The sequence below is a fragment of the Macrobrachium nipponense genome, chromosome 9 (genome assembly GCF_015104395.2).
Source record: "Macrobrachium nipponense isolate FS-2020 chromosome 9, ASM1510439v2, whole genome shotgun sequence".
In the NCBI taxonomy this organism is placed as follows: Eukaryota; Metazoa; Arthropoda; class Malacostraca; order Decapoda; family Palaemonidae; genus Macrobrachium; species Macrobrachium nipponense.
This window is the reverse complement of record NC_061110.1, coordinates 65,676,328-65,698,619: the sequence shown is the minus strand read 5'-3', so window position 1 is coordinate 65,698,619 and position 22,292 is coordinate 65,676,328. Positions and strand designations below refer to the sequence as shown.

The 22,292-nt window shown below is 37.9% G+C and overlaps 1 protein-coding gene across 7 annotated transcripts in view; it reads left to right on the top strand.

Moving 5' to 3' along the window:
• The window catches only part of LOC135218426 (protein arginine N-methyltransferase 7-like), a 261,517-nt gene extending 249,352 nt beyond the window's left edge, over positions 1 to 12,165 (top strand). For all 7 annotated transcript variants that reach the window (XM_064254737.1, XM_064254738.1, XM_064254736.1 and 4 more), the window contains exon 14: positions 11,551 to 12,165. In XM_064254737.1, the coding sequence (XP_064110807.1) occupies positions 11,551 to 11,700 (150 nt within the window). In that variant the 3' untranslated portion in view covers positions 11,701 to 12,165. The remainder of the gene's footprint in view (positions 1 to 11,550) is intronic.
• The last annotated feature ends 10,127 nt before the right edge of the window (positions 12,166 to 22,292 follow it).

Genomic DNA, 22,292 nt, shown 5'->3' with positions numbered 1-22,292 from the left:
CGGGTGAGATACCGATATGGTCAGGTAGGCTATATCACTCTTAATAATATCTCTACGAAATCGGGTGGTTGCCGATTTAAGATGCAAAGATAAATTACGCTCAAAAGTTGTCAAACCAAGGGAAACTCCCTAAAGTAGGATATGACTCGAACATGTAATGCTCGGACCGTAGCCCAGTGTATGCCAAATCACTAAATATCTAAAACCCACGTAAACATCGTATAAAAATACAAAATATTAAAAGTGCATTTATTTCCATATGTCTAGGACAAAAAAAAATGATTGCCATTAGTATGAGAACTAATGGTCAATCAACATGTAAACAAAGCTCCGTGAAGTAGCGACATCAAAATGGCCGACTGGGTCGGATCTACGATCCTTGATCAAGATCATATTCTCGTAGGAAATACCTATGATAAAGAGAACGCAACTTCAGTGCATAGCACAATCAATAGTAAGTACTCAAACTTAGTAGTGGAAGCTTCTAGGAGGTCCGACATTATGAAAATCAAGCACAAAAAATCAACAAACGAAAAACAGTAGTACTTCGTACGATGCTATTGAAAGGATGTTTAGGTACGCATGGGTGGTAGAGGGGTGGCTGGGCAGTAGTGGGATGTAGAACGGCACCTCGTAGTAACGGGGGATGTTGGGAGAGGAGATAACTAATTGGTAAGAGACCTCTGAGAGTGGTTTTTCACGCCCCAGTTACTATACCGACACCCTATAGGTGGGTGAGCGAGCTAGGCAAAAAAATTTTTTTTTTTTTTATGCCCGGCATTCCATGCAACTTTTTTCTCTGGTATATATACAGTTTTTATACCTTAGAAATGATGCTATAAGGAGCATTTCACGGAGCGGCACAGGTTGAGCCCAGAAAATAGCTTAATAGAAAATTAAGATAATGTACTTGGAGATAGGCTATAACAGAAAACTTCATAAATTTCCTTTTGTTCTGTGAAGGGGCGCTCTAATTTTGAAACACTTGATTTTTGTACATGAACTTTCCTGCCAGATATATACTTAGCTTACGTCTCTGACGTCACGACAGAATTCAAAACTTGCGGCAAATGCGACAGGTAGGTCAGGTGATCTACCCCACCCGCCGCTGGGTGGCAGGTGTATGAACCAATCCCCCCTTTCCAGTCATAATTTTTCTGTCGCCGGTGTCGACTACATCTGTTGTCGATACCTCTCGATTTTGGTTATTATTACTCGTTTTCGCCCTGGATTGTTTCATCGGACTTTTGGTGAAGTACCTGCTCCTTGGCTTGGCATTTGCGAATTGTGGACCGGTTTTGGATTATTCTTTTGATTATTCTTGGAATTTCATTATGTCTGATTTAGAAATTAAGAAATCAACTATGTTCAGAGTTTGTTCTGTTAGCGATTGTAAGGTGAGGCTACCGAAAGCTGCGGTAGACCCTCACACAGTATGCATGAGGTGTAGGGGGAATGACTGCTCATTTATTAACCCTTGTAATGATGTGGTAATTTGAATGAAGAAGAATGGAAGGCGCTTTCTTCTTATGTAAGAAAGCTTGAGAAGGACAAGGTTAGGAAAGCTTCATCTAGGAGTTCTAGTAGGTCTCGCGCTAGCGAGTTTGAAGTTGATAACCCTGTTGTAGACGTAGCGCCTTTACCAGTTTCAGCCCTGCTTCCTGCACCGAACCGAAGATGCGCCTTCGGAGGTGGACACTATGAGAGCCACTATTCGCAGCATGGAGCTGAAAATTAAAGTGCTAGAATGTAAGAGTGATAGCAATTTGTGCAGTGATCCAGTGCAGTGGAGGGTGCGTCTGATCGGCTCCCTAATGCTTCTAGGCTAGACCTCTTCCAGACTCCCAGACCCAGTGGAGGAGGAAAGTCGAAAGCCGCAGGAAGTTAGGGAGAACCCCCCCACCAGCGGTCAGGCGTCCCCTCGGTAGCGCCTGATGTTCGCTCCCAGGCTACCTTGGATCGCGCCAAGAGAGAAGTCTTACGGCAATGCTTCTCGTCTTCGCCTTCTCCTTCGCCCAAACGTGGTTGGAGCTCCTCGGAGCTTCTCGGCCGTCGAAGAGAGCCTGGCAGGCTTCTTCTGCTCTCCCCTCCAGCCCTGAAGTTTTTTCGGAAGATCCTGGATTGGATGTGAAGAAACCGAGGATTTCTTTGGAGTTTCGCTCTCCTAGTAAGGATCGAGCTGCGTCTCCCGTGAAGGACTTTGTTAAGTCTCCTACACGTGTGTTGGCTAGTCTGCAGGCGCAGATTACGGCTCTGGCTGACTCTTTGATTGTGACTTCTTGTCGTAGGAAGGACGTCTCGCTCCCGGTAAAGAAGTCCAGGCGCTTTTCTCCAGGTTTCCATTTTTCGCTATTCGTCAGTAACCGCCCTCTCTCCAGGAGTGGATCGTAGTACGAGGCGCTCTTCAACGGACAGGCGCTCTCCTCGTCGGACATCGTTTCTCCGTCGGACAAGGGGCATGCTTCCCGTAGACGAGCCTCTCCTGACAGGCGCTCGTCTCGAGACAGGATCTCTCCCGCTGGCAGACGCCAGGAGCCTGGTAGGCATTTTTTCTCATGGTAGCCGCTCTCCTTCAGGCTTTCGCTCTCCTGTGACCAGACGCCCTTTGGTAGACAGGCGCTCTTCTCCTGTCAGCCGCCCTTCGCTTAGCAGGCACCAAGAGCCTGGTAGGCGCTCTTCTCCTTCAAGGCGCTCTTCACCCGATTTTCGCTCTCCTCGAGTTAGGCGCCTGGAATCTGTCAGACGCTTCTCGCCTGGTAGGCGCTCGTCGCCAGAGATTCGCTCTCCTGCAGCAGGCGCCAAGAGCCTGATAATCGCTTCCCGCATGACAGGCGCTCTTCGCCAGGCAGCCGCTCTCCTTTAGACAGGCGCCAGGAGCCTGATAGACGCTTTTTGCCTAATAGGCGCTCTTCGCCTAATAGGCGCTCTTCGCCTGAATAGGCTCGTCGAATGATAGGCGCTCTTCGCCAGATTTTCGCCCTGCGTTCTTTAGGCGCCAAGAGCCTAGAATACGCCCTCATCCTGACAAGAAGGAGTTTTCAGGCAGAAGCTCAACGGAAGTTATAAACTTCCCCGGTTAGATGTCAGAGTTCTTCCAGACGTTCTTCCAAGGATGGACTCTCGGCTGAGGACAAGACAGCCTTTCATCGTAAGGATCGTGAAGGATCTTCGGCGGAAGAAGAACAGGATCCCTCGGAAGAAGAAATTCCTAAAGATTCCTCTGTTTCTTCATACAAGCGTTTGACGGACCGCTGTTGCTTCAGGAATTTAGGAGACGCCCTTTGATCCTGTCGCCCCGCCCTCACCTCTTTCGTTATTTTCGACTTCGAAAACTTCGAAGGTTTCATCCTGTGCAGGATGAAGCCTGCAATCTCTATGAAGAAAGCGCTTAGAGGTTTTGGTGAGTGGCTTCTTTCGAAGGAAGAGAAAGGGAAGACGGTGTTCTCTTTCCCTCCTTCTAAGCTTACTGGGAAACAGGATTCTGGTATGAATCGGGAGAACCCTTGGGCCTCGTTCTTCCATCCTCGGCAGACTCGGACTTCTCTTCACTGGTGGATTCCTCTCGACGCTCTGCCCTCATGTCTGCTAAGACGACATGGGGGATGAATGAGCTTGACCACCTGTTGAAGGGAATGTTCCGAGTCCTGGAGGTGTTTAACTTCCTAGACTGGTCTTTGGGCGTTTTGGCCAAGAGACGCAGACCCCGGATTCCATTTCACCTGAGGATCTTATCAGTGTTCTCACGTGTATGGATAAGGCAGTGAGGGATGGATCGAGTGAAGTAGCTTCACTTTTCGGAGCGGGAGTGATCAAGAAGAGATCTGTTTACTGTTCGTTCCTGACGAAATCAGTATCGCATGCTCAGAGAGCCTCTCTCCTGTATTCTCAGCTCTCTCCTCAACTCTTCCCTAAGAAGATCGTTCAGGATGTTTCTTGTGCCCTTTCAGCTAAGGCTACACAGGACATGCTAGCCCAGTCTACCAGGAAGCCTCACTCTTCTTTCCAAGCTAAAACCAAGAGAGAGACTCCAGTTAGGCAGGAGCCCTTTCGAGGAGTCCCTCCTGCCAGAGCTTCTTCCTCTAGAGGATCTAGACCCACTAAACGAGGGAAGACCTTCTCTAGATCCATCAGAGGGAAGAAGTAGGATTCAAGTTCTCCAGACATCAGTAGGTGCAGACTTCTGAAGTTTGCCGACGTCTGGGCCCAGAAAGGGGCGGACAACTGGTCACTCTCGATTGTCCGCAAAGGCTACCTCATTCCCTTCTTATCAAGACCTCCGTTGACGACGACTCCCGAGGGAGTTGGTAGCCAAGTACAAGGACCCCATCATGAATCAAGCCCGCTCTCTAGCAGTAGAATCTTATGCTGGAGAAGGAGGCGATAGAACTAGTGAAAGATCCTCATTCTGCGGGTTTTACAACAGACTGTTCCTAGTTCCCTAGAGCTCAGGAGGATGGAGACCGGTTCTGGATGTAAGCGCCCTGAATGCTTCGTAGAAAAAAGGAAGTTCGCCATGGAGACAACTTCTTCAGTGTTGGCGGCTCTTCGTCCAGGGGACTGGATGGTGTCCCTAGATCTTCAGGACGCTCACTTCCATGTGCCTATCCATCCTTCTTCACGGAAGTTTCTGAGATTCATGAGGGAGGGAAGATCTTCCAATTCAGGGCCTTGTGCTTCGGCCTTTCAACAGCCCCTCAAGTTTTCACACGGGTTTAATGAAGAATGTAGCGCAGTGGCTACATTTGGAGGGAGTGAGGCTGTCTCTCTATCTAGACGATTGGCTGATCAGAGCAAGCTCACAAGAAAGATGTCTGGAGGACCTACAAAAGACACTGACTTTAGCAAGTTTGTTGGGGCTTCTGGTGAACTTCCAGAAGTCACAATTAATCCCCAGTCAAGAGCTGATATATCTGGGGATTCGGATGGTTTCTCCGGATTTTCGGGCATATCCGTCACCAGAGAGGATTGCTCGTTGCCAAGAGAAACTAACGGACCTTCCTAGAGAAAGATGCATGCACAGCGAGGGAGTGGATGAGTCTGTTGGGGACACTTTCCTCGCTGGAGCAATTCGTGTTTCTCTAGGAAGGTTGCATCTCAGACCTCTCCAATTCTTCCTTTACCGGAACTGGAGGTCTCTCTCTCTAGACCTGGAATTCTCCTTCAGGATATCAAAAGGAATCAAGAAGGACCTTCTGTTGGTGGACAGATCCTCTCCGATTTGCAGAAGGTCTGTCTCTGTACATGCCAAACCCGAACCAAGTATTGTTTTCCGACGCGTCGGAGATGGGTTGGGGTGCGCACCCTAGGGTCAAGAGAAGTGTCAGGCACCTGGGAGGGGGAACAGGTGTCCTGGCACATCAACAACAAAGAGTTGATGGCAGTGTGGTTGGCGTTAAAAGCCTTCGAGCCCCACGTCCGAAATGCTATAGTTCAGGTCAACTCGGACAACACCACAGCCTTGGCTTACATAAGAAAGCAGGGGGGGACACACTCTTTCTCCCTGTACGAAACAGCGAAGGACTTGCTGTTGTGGTCTCAGGCAAGGAAGATCGTTCTCCTCACCAGGTTCGTACAGGGAGAAAGGAATGTCAGAGCCGATCTCCTGAGCAGGAGGAATCAAGTGCTCCCCTCGGAGTGGACTCTGCACTCAGAAGTTTGCCAGGACCTGTGGAGGTTATGGGGCAGACCTCATATCGACCTTTTTGCGACAGCAAAGAACAAGAGAATAGACCTCTACTGCTCCCCGATCTCGGACCCAGGAGCAGTGTCAGTCGATGCTTTCCTTCTAGACTGGAGAGGTCTGGACGTCTATGCTTTTCCTCCATTCAAGATTTCTGAGTCAAAAACACTCAGAAACAGTTTGCGGCCTCGGAAGCGACAAGAATGACGCTGGTAGCTCCATTCTGGCCGGCCCAAGATTGGTTCACAGAGGTACTGGAATGGCTGGTGGACTTTCCAAGAGCTCTTCCACAAAGAGTAGATCTGCTCAGACAACCCCACTTCGACAGGTATCACAAAAACCTCCCCGCTCTCAATCTGACTGGCTTTCGACTGTCAAAAGTCTTTTCAGAGCGAAGGGGTTTTCAGCTAAGGCAGCGAAGGCTATCGCATCAGCTAGAAGGCCCTCTACCCTTAGTAGTCTACCAGTCGAAGTGGGACGTCTTTCGCCGTTGGTGCAGAAACCAGAAGCTTTCCTCTTCCAGTACCTCTGTGACCCAAATCGCAGATTTCCTGGTTTTTCTCAGGGAAAAATGCGGTCTTGCTGTTTCGACCATCAAAGGATATCGGAGCATGTTAGCAGCTGTGTTTTTAGGCACAGAAACTTAGATATCTCCAACAACAAAGATCTACATGATCTGCTAAGATCTTTCGAAACTTGCAAGAAACCCTCGTCTCAAATTCCGAGCTGGAACCTGGATGTGGTTCTTCGTTTCCTGAGGTCCTCGAAGTTCGAACCTCCCCAGTCATCTTCTTTCAAGGATCTTACGAAGAAGGCTCTGTTTCTTTTGGCTTTAGCATCTGCCAAGAGAGTTAGTGAGCTTCATGCTCTAGAAGGAAGGGTAGGTTTCAAAGGAGATTCCGTGATTTGTTCCTTCCTTCCTTCTTTTCTAGCTAAGAACGAGAACCCCTCAAATCCTTGGCCAAGGAGTTTTTGAGGTTCCAGGCTTAGCTCCCTGTAGGGGAAGAGCCAGAAAGAACTCTTTGCCCTGTGAGGACTTTAAGATACTACCTCCAGCGGAAGAAGTCTCTTAAGGGCATTAAGGACAGACTTTGGTGCTCTGTAAAGGATCCCAGTAGACCATTGTCTAAAAATGCTTTGTCCTTCTTTATTAGAAGCCTCGTGAAGGAAGCACATTTGGCTTGCGGTGAGGATCAGTTCAAGCTTTTGAAAGTCAAGGCTCACGAGGTAAGAGCCATTGCGACGTCCTTGGCTTTCAACAAGAATATGTCACTCCAGAATCTGATGAAAGCAACATTCTGGAGATGCAATTCAGTATTCGCGAACCACTACCTTAGAGACGTCAAGATTACTTACGATAAGTGCTTCGCGTTAGGCCCGTATGTATCGGCGGATTCGGTGCTGGGGCAGGGAGCTGAAGCATATCCTTGTAAATTTTTCCCCTATTGTTTGTATTGTGTTTTTATGGTTGTTTGAAAGAGGATGCGGGTAGGCATCTCTTTCTATTCGTATTGCTAACATTAGAATGGTTAGGTGATCTGTTTGTGCTAGAGCTCCCTGCATTGGTAGTGGTCAGGCTCTGTCATTTAAGAGGGCGAATCCCCATTGACATGATCCGACTTGGATTCTACTGAGTAAGTGGATATCAAATCCCTTCGGTAGACCCAAAGAGTCTTTTCAGCTGTAGGTCACGCCCTCGCTGTAGCTCTTCAGGCTTTGCAGACTAATAGACAGTAACTATGAAATCTTCAGCCTTATCAGGTAAGAACCAAGGTTTGTTAGTATCCTACAACAGATGTTGTTTCCCCTTTTTCCTTGTTAGCTCTGTCTTTTTCCCTCCACCAAGGGTGTCAATCAGCTAAGTATATATCTGGCAGGAAAGTTCATGTACAAAAATGATATTGTTATTTTACAATAAAGTTTTGTACATACTTACCTGGCAGATATATACGATTGATGGCCCTCCCAGCCTCCCCTCAGGAGACAGGTGGAAGAAAAATTATGACTGGAAAGGGGGATTGGTTCATACACCTGCCACCCAGCGGCGGGTGGGGTAGATCACCTGACCTACCTGTCGCATTTGCCGCGAGTTTTGAATTCTGTCGTGACGTCAGAGACGTAAGCTAAGTATATATCTGCCAGGTAAGTATGTACAAAACTTAATTGTAAAATAACAATATCATATTTCTTCTTTGCTCTTGTTTTGACAGAAAATATTGTACTCAGAAATCACTAAAAAGTCAGTTGTGGCTTGACTTATGAAGAAGTACAACTGTGGCGCTATGTGATGCACTTGAAGGAATTGTTGCCACATTCTTGTATATTGTTTTTATGAAATATACCATGTATTAGTTTTTTTTTTCATGAATATGCACCCATTACTGTGTTTTAGAGGAAATAAAACATAATACTCATTCTTATTTTTACCAGTTTTGTCAAACTTATGATAATAGTTACTTTGCATGTGAAAGGGAGATTGCTATTCATTTGCATGTGTCTGTGTACAGTGGACCCCCGTATATACATATTATCTGGAGAAAATTCTCCTATTTGCAGTATTTTTCATAGAGAAATATGCACTAATTACTGTATTTTCATATTTTCATGATTGTGTTTTTTCATAAAACTATTTTAGAGGATTTTTTTTGGTGTTTGAACTATCAAAATAGGCTGGTATAAACATTTTTAGAGGTGTGTCAAGTATTCATGGATTTTAGCCACCTGGCGCGGGGGGGGCATTGTGGTACACACACCCCGCAAATACCAGTGGTCGACTGTATTTAAATAGTATAGCATATGGTTTACTTATCATAGTTATACTATAAAAATAAGTCAAGAGATATAAAATTAAGTCAAGTAACACTTTGGGAGAATTGCTCAGATCTTATATTTTCCTTGAAGCTATAGCTAGAGAAAATAGAGATATTTTAAGGGATAACACAAATATATCAGTTATTTCAAACTAAATGGGACTAAAAAAATTTTTATAAGTTTTGTGACATTTTGTCGCTCACAGGACAATAATACAAAATTGTTAATAAACCTAACTAAAACTTTTTTTGAGCATTGCCACTTCAAGATGTTAATTTAGACATAAAACAGTCCAAAACAGTCAATAACTTAATTTTGATCATTCCCTGAAATTTGAAGATCTGAGCACCCTTCATGGGGTATTGCTTCACATTAACATTTATATTAATGAAATTATGGACTGGATCTGTTTGCTAACCTAGATATTAAGGAAGCCTTCAGTTCCTTAAATCTAGATTCCTAATTTCCAATTAAACCACTTGTTTGGGACTTGAATGTAATGCTGCAATGGTTAAGTATGCCTCTAATTAAACCCTTAAACGCAGCCTTCCTAGAAGATTTGATGTTTAAGGCCTTTTTTTTTTATTTTAGTCAGGGAACTCCAGGTCTTCACCTTCAATGTAGGCTTTACTTCCCAAATAACAGTTCTTTCCTTTTTGCTCTTCAGGGCAAAGTATGAATATTAAGTCTCAGGCTCTCTTCCTAATTTTTTTTCCAGTCTGTCGTCCTTGGTGCTAGATGGGTAAAATCCTCCCAATGTCCAGTCATAACATGGTCTAAGGCAAAGGACTAGGGACCTCAGACAGTGTTCTAAACCTGATAGAATATACAGTATTATAGAAAATTGTATAATAAAATTGATTTTTTAAATAGTACTTACCTATATTATAATAGCTGTAATTCCTGCATCAGGCAGGAGGACAATAGTGTGATAACTAAAAAATTAATAGGATCGTTTAGTGTGAAATGTCTATTGACCCATCTCTTTCGGGTGATTCAGGCATCTATTACTGTACTTGCCATTCAATTTTTCTCCATTCACATGATTTGGGAGGTTGGGGGGATACACAACCGTTTGATAAGTATTTAAAAATATAAATTTCATTATAAACAATTTCTAATTTTGAAATGAATCAGACCTTTCAATTATGACAGCCAATTTGCACATTGAAGAAAAGGATGTTGGAAAAATATGTGAGAACAAATCATTAACAACCACAAAAACAAAATTCCACCAAGAATAAGCCACTTATTACCTAATGATTAAAATCAGTCTGCTGTCATTGCTGGCATGAAAGGACAAATTCATTAGGCTACAAGGACCTCTGAAAGATGCTGGAGGCTCCTTTGATGAAAGTTGGACAAAAGGCTTCGTGCCTGTGCCAGCAGAGCAAAGACAGTAAATGAATGAAGGCTCTTACCTATTTCAAAATAGGCACCTTCATACTCCCCAAAAAGTTTCCTGTGTACACAGAAAAGGCCAAAGTATAGCTATTCTAATCATTTGGGATATAAGTTCCCGGTCATAACAAGGAGTGAAAGTGCTATGCATGATCGTACTAAATCTTGCAAGCTGGAGATATACCTCCACTGGGCTGCACTAACAACACTCAAGTCTGGAAACTGAAGGTAATTGCCACTGCTCTCGCCTCCCGAAGCTTAACTCCAGGAGTGGTAAGAAAGAGGGTTCTAGGTTAGTGTGTGCTTCCTTGATCAGGTTCTCAAACAGAGGCGCCATGGCATTTTTTGCCCAGTGGAGGTATATCTCCAGTTTGCAAGATACAGAGATTCAGTACAATCATGCAGAGCACTTTCACCCCTCCGTATGACAGGGAACTTATATCCCAAATGATTAGAATAGCTATACTTTGGCCTTTTCTGTGTATAATTGAAAGGTCTGATTCATTTCAAAATTAGAAATTGTTTATAATGAAATTTATATTTTTAAATACTTATCTCTCGGTTATGTATCCCCTCAACCTCCCCACTCATGTGAATGGAGAAAAATTGAATGCTAAGTACAGTAATAGATGCCTGAATCACCCGAAAGAGATGGGTCAATAGACATTTCAGACATTTCACGCTAAATGATCCTATTAATTTTTGAATTATCACACTATTGTCCTCCTGCCTGATGCAGGAATTACAGCTATTATAATATAGGTAAGTACTATTTAAAAAATCAATTTTATTATGAAATTTTCTATAATACTGTATATTCTATAAACATCTACTCTTACAAACTCTATTCATGACTACAATTTTTAACTAACAGCTTTATAACCACAATTAATTACTACTTGGACTTCTTATATCAGGCCATCTGTAAAGCCATTAACTATTCAAGGAGACATCTCAGCTTTTTCTTATATGAACTTTTTTTTTTTTTTTGTAAATCAGACCTGTCACTTCTCTTCTGGACATTTTAACCTGAGCTTTGCTTCTACCATAGAAAGTTTACATTATTCCACTTTGCCTAGCCACTGACTCTATTTTTTCCAAGTCCTTTTACAAACAGTCTCTCTCTCTCTCTCTCTCTCTCTCTCTCTCTCTCTCTCCTCTCTCTCTCTCTCTATCTCTCTCGTCAATCTCATCTCTCGCTCCTCGTCTCGTCTCTCTCTCTCTCTCTCTCTCTCTAAGCTCACCCAGTTTGTCCCCATCTGTTTTTTTTCTTTACTTTCTGATGAAATCCTTACTGCTAATAAAAGAGATTACTGTAATTTTAGTGATGATGATAAACTTGAAGCCTGATTTAGAATCTGTGCAAATTAAAAGAGCTGGAAGCTTTCAATTTTTATCTTCGTTTGTAATTGGTTTTACCTCCATGGTGCCATAAATAGACATATGAAATATAAGAGTTATTTGTGCTTCTTCTTGAAAACTTTTGCTTTTATTAAAACTATAAGTCCTTTTAAAATGTAGATAAGAGAAATATGACATTACCTATCTTTATTTAAAGATCTTGTTATATTTTTGAGAAATGAGATGTGTTTAGTTTTAGACCATGTTACTTTGCAGGTTTTAGTAAAATTGTGGTGATAATTAATCTTATCTTACAGATTAGATGGGATGTCTACACACGTCAAGGCATCTATCTCTTAAGAGAACCTGTAAATCCAAAGAATTCAATTTCAAGCCAGCTCTTTTACTCAACTACTTTTCAGCCTAGTGATGGTACTGTTAAGTTTGATTTTCAAATCAAAGTGTAGTAGTGTTATATGTAGATATTTGCATTAGCCAAAGATGATACAATATTTTAAAATTTATTTTGTTATACTGTTGATATGAAGCATAAGGCAAAAATAGCAGTTCCATTAATACATAAGCAATATGCTCATATCAGTATATGCATTTTGGGGCCTAGCAAGGTGTGCCTATCAATGTTATTGAACTTACAGTAGAATTATCCTACCTTTTCTTGGTAGCCTTAATATATTTAATATGACTGCATTTGGAGATTGTGTAGTGCCATACTTCCCCAGTGGAGCTAGGCATAGCTTATTAAATATTTTTAATTCATTCAGATAATTGTGTACTGTACAGTATTATTTTTATTCTGTGTCAGTTAATATTTTTTGTGAATTTAACATGTATTTTATAAAGTCAATGTATAGCATGTTTACAGTTTTCAGGTGCTGAAGCTTACAGTGAAATACATTTGTTATTTTGATAAATGTTGGGGTATTTTTAGTTCCTTTGCTTGCTGCATTGCAGATATTATGACTAGATGAAATTTTTCAAGAGTCTGCTGTTTATTAAGTTATATTTTGAGTGAGGCTTCCCAACCTCCCCTGTATGCAGCTACGCAGTATAGAAAGGATACCAGAAAGATTTGCAAAAAAATACAGTACATGTATACAGGCAGTCCCCAGATATTGGCACTGACAATTGGGTATTTACGCTGATATCTACCTAACAGAGCCGCCAAAATCCAGTTGTTGGCGCTGTATCAGCATGGATAAGAACTGAAAATCACCAAGTTTTCAGTTATTGGCGACTTTTGCTTATTGTCAAGCCGTCAGAATGGAACTCTTGCCATAACTGGGGACTGCCTATATGTGTGCGTGTATATATATATATACATATAGATATATATATATATATATATAGATATATATATAGATATATATATATATAATATATATATAGATAGTATATATAATATATAGATATATATATATATATATATATATAGATATATAGATATATATATATATATAATATATATATATATATATAGATATATTATAGCTATATATATAGATATATATATATATATATATATATATATATAGATAGATAGAGATATATATGTATATATAGAATATATACATACCATATATAATACATATATATATATATATATATATACATATATATATATATATATAGGATGTATATATATAAATATATATTTAGATATAGAACATATATATATTATATATATATATATATAGATATATATGCATATATATATAATATATATATTAGATATATATAGATATTATATATATATATAGATATAATATATATATATAATATATATAGGATAATAGACTATGTATATATATATAATATATATATAGGATATTATATACATATAGATATATATATATATATATAGATATAGACATATCCTATATATATGATATATATATATATATATATAGACATATATATATATATATATATATAGTATATATATATAGATATATATATATATATATAGATATATATAGATAATAATATATATAGATATAATATATATATATATAGCTATTATAGATATATATACGTTATTTGTATACATATATATAGATATATATATAATATATAGATATATAGATACATACATATACGTGTATGTATATTATATATTTATTATTATATATCATATATATAATAATCATATATATATATATATATACCATAGATAATAAATATATATAGAACACATATATATAAGCATATAGGATGATTTATATATATATCTATATATACATATATATATATATATATACACGTATATGTATATATATATATATCATATATATATATATACACGTATATGTTATATCCTATATATCTATATATATATATATAGTATCATTATATATATATCATATAGTATTTCGTATGTATATTATATATATATATTAGATATATATCTATATATATATGTATATATCGATATATATATAGTATATATTATATATATATGTATATATCTGATATATATATATAAGATATATATACTATACTATATCTATCTATAACTATCTCTATACTAATATCTATACATATCTATCTGTAAATATAATCTTAGATCATAATAATATATACATTAATATATGAATATTAATATATTATATATATAGATAATATATTATCTTTCTATTCAATATATATAGATATATTCTAGAGAGATATTAGAGATTATAGAATGATTATATTATATAGAGATATCTATAGGGAGTATAAGATCGAGAGATAGAGAGAGAGAGATATAGAGATAGTATATAGTATAGTTAGATATAAGCTATAGAGAGGGAGAGTCAAGATAGATGAGATTAGAGAAGATAGAGATAAGATATAGATATATTATATTATATATATATCTATAGATATGTATAATCAGATATAGATATATAGAGAGTTAGAATATATATATATATATATATATACTAGATATATAGAGCTAGATATATGATATGGGTATATATATCAGATAGTATACTATATATATAATAATATATATATATATAAGATACTATACAGTATATATATATATATATATATATATATGTATATATATATATATAATTATATTATATATATATATAATATATATTATATATATAGAATATATATCATTATATATATATATAGATATATTAGAGTATTATATTCCTAGATTAGATATATATATATATATATCTATATATATATAGATATATATATATATATACTATATATACAGGGGTTCCAGCAAGACAACAGCTCACATGATCAATTTATTAGAGATGTTTCGTGCCCCAAGACATTGGCACATCATCAGTCTGGAGTAAAATTTATTCTTTTTAAAAAAACATTAAACTAAGGTAAAAAGTACAATCCAAAAATATGAATTATTGACAGAAGCTTATAAGTATCAGAAGACTACCTATCAGTTTAGAGAAAAAGAGCAGAATGACTAGAAACGTGAGGACCGACCGAACTACACTTCAGGCCAACAAAAGGGGAGTGGCAGAGACGTAATTGTTTAAATTAGGTGATAGGTGTTTGATGTAAAGTGACTCAAGTGTTGTTAGAAAGGATGCTTGGGTTGTTGAGGTAAGGATAGAAAAATGTGTTTTTTCCATAGGAATCTTACATTTTGAGGTATGTGTTCGAATACTCGAGAGTTCGGGATTTGATATCCTAGATCCCGTCCTATATCTGAGTCCCATGTGACTATAATAACGGACTTGCAACAATCTCCGTGTTGAGCCAATATAAATACCTAGGCATCTTGGGCATTCATATTTATAGATTACATTGGACAACATAAAATCTTGCAGCTTATCCTTGTAATTGAAGGGGCTACCTATCTTTTTTGGATTTACAGGGATTAGGGTTAGTCTTAGGAAACCTAATTCTTTTTCTATAATGTTTTTATATTCAAGCATAGTTTATCTGTGTGGATAAAGGGAATTGATGAGTACATATTAAGTTTAGGTACGTTGAAACTAGCAGGGGGTGGAGATACGTAATTAGAAACCATTTTACTAATAATATTAAGAACAAATTGCTTTGGGTAGGAGTTAGCTGTAAAAAATTTCAGTAGTTACTCAATTTTATTATGGAAAGCAGACCAGTCAGACGTATATTTAAATGCTCTGTGTACCAACGTAAAGACAGAGTTAGCTTTAAAGCCATAAAAATACGAACTATAAAAATTATTTCCCAATCCAGTAAAAGTACTCTTGCGATATACACTAGTATTAAAACGTTGTTCACTCCTAGTAATTTTTACATCCAAGAAGGCAATTGAATTGTTGTTTTCAGTTTCTATGGTAAATTTCACATTTGGATGAGTAGTGCTGATATAATCAAGAAACTCGTAACATTGCCAACTGTGTTTAAACAGGGTAAAAGTATCATCAATGTACCTTCTATAAAATGCTGGTTTAAAATTATCAGGGCAACTATTTAAAAAATTTTCCTCATATGGCTCATAAAGGTCCTAACGGTGATCCCATAGCAACTGACTCGACCTGCGAGTAAAGTTGTTTGTTAAAAACGAAAGCCGAATCTTGCACAGCAAGTTCGAGTAGTCTTAAAAAGGTGTCTGCTAAAACCGTGAAATTCTTCTATACCCTCATAAACTCTATTAAGAATAATGTCTATAGTTTCTGTAACTGGAACGTTAGTGAACAACGATTTGATGTCAAAACTAGTCATAATTAGTTCACCATCTTGTTGAATTATTGTTTGTTGAAATTCAAAACCATTTTTTAAAACATATTGTGAGTTTGAGAAATCAGTCAGTAATTGTACTACAAATTTGGATATCTTAAACGAAGGGCTGTTATAAGCTGACATGATAGGTCTTAAAAGGTGTACCTTCCTTATGAATTTTTGGCAAGCCATAGAGAATACTGAAAGAGGAGCCGGTAACTAGTAGTTCCTGGTAAACATTACCACTATAATACCTTCTTGTTTAATTTTTCTTAAAAAGCGATTGATTTTATCCTCCCGTTTGTAGATATCTGCAAAGTTGGGTTCTCCTATACATTTAAATTTGGTTTCATCAGCTAGTATTAGGTTCATTTTATTCAGATAATCACCTCTATTAAGAATGACCATGCCTTTTCCCTTATCAGGTTTACATATTATTAAGTCTTTATTTTTACTCAGTATTTTAAGGATTTCCATATCTTCTTTTCTAAAGAACGGGGCCCAGTTTGTTTTTAGCTTTTTGTATACATCATGTAATGCCAAGGAGATTTTTTGTTGCAAGGATCTCATATTTACGTGACCGAGGTTCTTAATTCTTTGGAACAATACCTCAAAAGGAAAAAGGAAATGTGGAAAGTTCGGTCTGAAGGATGGAATACAAAAGTCAAGGCCAAAAGATAATAAAAACTCTTCTCTCTTAGATAATACATAGTCTGACAAATTAAAAATACAAGAACAATGAGCATTAAAATCAGGAGTAAAAATACCTACAGCTTTCAAATTTCTTTGGTGGCGTGTGTGTACATTATCAATGAATAAATTAACAGTTTTGGTAAATAGTTTTTTGAAAATAATCAGATCTAACATGGATAAGAGTGGGAATAGCTGTTCTCGATTATTCTTGCATTTCTCATGTAAATCGTCCAGGGTAGGTTGCTTGGTTTGGATCTCTCTTGACAGCTAATCGTCCAAGGCATCACGGTAAATGTGGTGTGGTACAGCGAAAACTTGTAGAGCTTGAAGCGAACGAACTTTGGATATATATGGCTAAGTTGGCAGAAGCGGAGAAAGTCGAGATCACTTTTGGCCTTCTCGTGTTCGGTGGTATAACTTTTTAAAGTCCTGTCAAGGGATAGGTCTTCTGACGGATATCTAGGTTGAAGCAGTTGGGCGAAGTGGCGGACGGTCCTCAAATGAATCCTGAGCAGAAACAGGAGAGACAGCAGCATATGCAACATCCCAGCAGAAGAAATAAATGACAGCGGACGGACAGCTATACGTTCCAACAGGGGTTCCAGCAAGACAACAGCTCACATGATCAATTTATTAGAGATGTTTTGTGCCCCAAGACATTGGCACATCATCAGTCTGGAATAAAATTTATTCTTTTTAAAAAGAACATTAAACTAAAGTAAAAAGTACAATCCAAAAATATGAATTATTCGAACACATACCTCAAAATGTAAGATTCCTATGGAAAAAACATATTTTTCTATCCCTACCTCAACAACCCAAGCATCCTTTCTAACAACACTTGAGTCACTTTACATCAAACACCTATCACCTAATTTAAACAATTACGTCTCTGCCACTCCCCTTTCGTTGGCCTGAAGTGTAGTTCAGTTGGTCCTCACGTTTCTAGTCATTCTGCTCTCTTTCTCTGAACTGATAGGTAGTCTTCTAATACTTACAAGCTTCTGTCAATAATTCATATTTTTGGATTGTGCTTTTTACTTTAGTTTAATGTTTTTTTAAAAAGAATAAATTTTATTCCAGACTGTTGATGTGCCAATGTCTTGGGGCACGAAACATCTCTAATAAATTGATCATGTGAGCTGTTGTCTTGCTGGAATCCCTGTTGGAATGTATAGCTGTCTGTCCGCTGTCATTTATTTCTTCTGCTGGGATGTTGCGTATGCTGCTGTCTCTCCTGTTTCTGCTCAGGATTCATTTGAGGACCATCCGCCACTTAGCCCAATTGCTTCAACCTAGATATCCATCAGAAGTCCTATCCCTTGCCAGGACTCTAATGGTAAAATAACAAAGCTTTATTGAGCAACGTTTCAGGGTAAAGCATCATCATCACAGCTGTAAAAAGGATTATTGCACATCAAACTTAATAAAAAGACTCATCCTAATAACCAATTTACATTGAAAATTCACAGAAAACCTACTACAATGCTAAGAAAATTACCATCTCAAGTGAAAGGAAGAAGATAAGTGAGTAGAAGAAGGAAAGGTTCCAAGTAAATATGGTTATGCCAGGTAAAGAGGGGTAGGGGTAGTTTGGTTGTTTTATTTTGGAACTTTGCTTTTATGGAAAGCAATTTGAGGACAGCAAGCTGTTGAGGAAGAAGCCTGTATAATGATTTTAAAGTGTTTATATTCTATTTTAAATTTGCATTTCTTTGAATGTTCTTGAATGTTCAAGAATTCTGGTGAAGTCAACTGGACACCTGTTCTATAACTCACCCCTCTGTGGCAATCAATGCGGACTTTGAGAAGCCTACGTGAGGCCCCGACATAATTTCCCAAACTACATTTGGGACATGAAAATAAATAGACCACATTGGAAGTCAAAATGGCTGTTTTTCTTTATATCTAAATAAAGACCCAATAGTTAATGGGTTTCTTACAATTAGTTGGCCTTTTATGGCCAGACAAATGATTTGTATACCCTTTTCCACAGGGCCTATTCTCTCTCCTCTGGCTGGTCTGAATTTCACAATAAGATCACAGTTTTAAAACAATACTTCATTGATAACTGCTATCCCGCTAAGGTTTTCTTCAAGTACCTAAACAAGTTTTTAAATAATAAATTAATAGAGAAAAATAACAGTTCAATTGCTCCTAGAATGCCATTCTTTGCTAGTGTCCCGTTTATCAGTAATACAACATTTTATACCCATAAAAGGCCAACTAATCGTAAGAAACCCATTAACTATTTGGTCTTTATTTAGATATAGAGAAAAACTGAGCCCTCTTTTGACTTCCAATGCGGTCTATTTATTTTTGTGTCTCAAATGTAGATTGGGAAATTATGTTAGGGCCTCAAGTAGGCTTCTTAAAGTCTGCATTGATTGCCACCGGGGGATGCGTTATAGAACAGGTGACTGGTTGTCTTCACCAAAATCCTTGAACATTCAAGAACATTCAAAGAAATGCAAGTTTAATATAGAATATAAACACTTTAAAATCATTACACGGGCTTCCTCTCCTCAAGAGCTTGCTCGTTTTCCATAAAGACAATAGTTCCAAAATTAAACAACCAAACTACCGCTACCCCTCTTTACCTGGCATAACCATATTTACTTGGAACCTTTCCTTCTTCTTCTAGTCACTCGTCTTCTTCCTTTCCCTGGAGATGCATTTTAGTAGGTTTTCTGTGAATTTTAAATATATGTTGGTTATTAGGATGAGTCTTTTTATTATGTTTTATGTGTATTAATCCTTTTTTACAGCTGTGATGATGGGGCTTTCCCCCAAAACATTGCTCAATAAAGCATTGTTAAATTACCAGAAGATGTCTCCCTTGCTTCCTTGTGAATATATTTCGAATGACTGCTGTTTTCCTGTGATTATATATACATACATACATACATACATACATACATACATACATATGTATGTATGTATGTATGTATGTGTTACCGAAGGTTTTATTCTCGGTACAGAGTCTCAAAAGAAAAACAAAAATATCTGTTAACCCCTCAGAGAAGTATGTTGATAGCATTTTACCTAATAGCAGTAAGGCACTGGGTGGCTAAGGTAACTAAATCAGACTCATGAACTACAAAAATACATTTATTTAAGAATAAAAGGATTAACTAAATAAATCAAACTGTCAAAGAAACAAAATGTTTAACTGAATAAGTCAAAATTCAAAACCAATTAATTCACTACTTTTATCCAAATAACCCTGGGGATCGAACCAAATCCGTCCACCTCATTCTGTACAATAAATGGTGCCATCCAAGTGATTGCCTCAACATTTCGGGGCTAATGCTTAATCTGTCCTATTAAGAGATCCCTTGTTTCCATGGGAGTCAAAATGATGACATCTATTGTTTCATAGAATGTCATTGCTCATCGCATCCGTTTATCAACCATCGGTCAACAATTTAAATACATATAATAGGAGCTCGGACCACCTACCCGCTGGCTCCTGCCCAGCCATAGTGCATACAAAATAGTTTTTATATAAAATTAGAAGAAAACACATTGGTCGCCTCATGTACATCATATTAATATAAAAAAAACTGCAAGCTTTTGGCAGCACAAGATCTATTATATAAAATAAATTCGAATAGCCTATATCTGGGCTATAATAACAGTTCACTGTAGAGCGCATATCTTCCCATCTTGAACTTCAGGCTTCTGTGTGAATGTGTGTCCTGCAGTAGCACATACCGTTGAAAAATGTCTCCCGGTACCATGCCCATTATTGTCCAAAAGGCATCGTAAATCCTCGTAGGCTCGTAGATTCTTTCCGTGTCGGCAGCATGCAACATCTTGTCCCAGGAATTCCAAAAAAGGTAGCAGAAGGACATCTTGCTGGCAAAGGGGAATGGTGTTTATGGTGTTTTCAGTATTTTCGTCAGTCAGTCACCTGTCAATTAAAGAAGAATTAACCCTATACATTCATCTGTCAAATAATGACCTTAATATTCTAAGCAACACTAACTGAACGTTTTCCAATTAACATCACTAATATAAAAAACTATAATGGGCCAAAACAACTCTGATATATAGCATAACCACCAAACTAATTCTTAACTAAAACCTGTGAGAAGTAACCTCATAAGATTGCGAAATCATGTCACCATTAAGAATATTAAAAAAAAACAACTATAACCCCATAAAGAAAATACTAAACCCTTCTATAATAATAACAATAAAAAAAAGACTTGCCAACCCCATACACCATTAGTACAAACCACCTCAAACAAACATGTCGGCGCATTTGCGCAGAGAGAGAGAAAAATGCCCAAAATACCGTAAAAATAAAAAAAACCTGAAAGGCAAATATTAAAAAGTACCTTGACAAAATCATACTAGGCCATGGCAAATGCGCAGAAAACTAAATCAAAACTATAAGTCAGGACCTAGACCATGTTTCGTTTTCGCACAAACAGAATAAAAAACTGTCATATTGTCCACTTAGACATGTGCGCCAAACACTGAAACGTTATCACCATATCGGCCTTCAAAAAAAAGAACAGCCAAATAATGCAGGGCATACTTCCTCAAATCACGTAACTGAATTGTCTCAGCTCAACCACAAAAAATGGCAAAATATAAACCAAACTTAGGCTGAAGACTAACCAAAATAAGGGTCCAGAAAATCCACTATCTATCATCAATAGACAAAGACTTGTCATCAACCACCAAATTAATAAAAGACAATTCTACCTCCAGTAATCTCAATATTTAACCACAATTCGCAGACAAAGCACTCACAATAACTTTCCGCTGACCTCAACTTAGTACCAAAAAGAAAATTGCTGTCTTGAGAACTGAACAATCAGTATGCCTGGTTCAAAAATAACATCATCAGCTAAAACAGCAATATAAACATAGTTCCCCTGCCGTTAGGGGAAACTCACACTCAAAATTGTGACTCGGCACAAAAAGAACCAACAATAATATTATAAACACCACCCACATTATCGCCATGTTATTATTACCACCCTGGCAATAAAAATATTCCCCTCCATTTCACTAATGCCATGTGGAATAAAAACCAAGTACCCCAAAAAATCATTATACCTCTAAGCAGGGTAATCCAAAAAAGAACTGTTACCAAAAATGCACTCAAAAGTATGTGGCTGATAAACTTAAAAATATTACCACATACCTTCTCTCACAAAGGTTTCCACTGGTACCAAAAAAAATCATAATGTCGCAAAATCATAATCCAAAACAGCGGGCTAAAACATGGCTCTTTCCACCGTAGGCTTAAGCTCTGGAGCTTCTCCAACAAAACAAAATACCAAATGGCCAAAATACTATACCCCTAATATGCTCCACGTGATTGGACTCAAAAAACTGTGCCAGTTAAACAACCTCGAAAACATCCCTAAGGAGCTCATATTACCGGCAAAAACTGTAAACTCTTGGTTTAGCATAACTGCTGAAAATGGCAAAAAGTGCCAAATTAAAAGTATCAATACTCCCAAAATTACCAAGGAATTATAGAAAAAATTATCAGTGTGCCATAACTCATTACAAACAAAACCACAAACCTGAAGTGTCTAAACAAAAGCTTCCCCATATCCACTTCGGTGCAGGCCACCAGGAACTTAATCAAGTCTCTATACTGGTAAACTTGCCACAAAAACAACCATGAGCAAAAATCAAA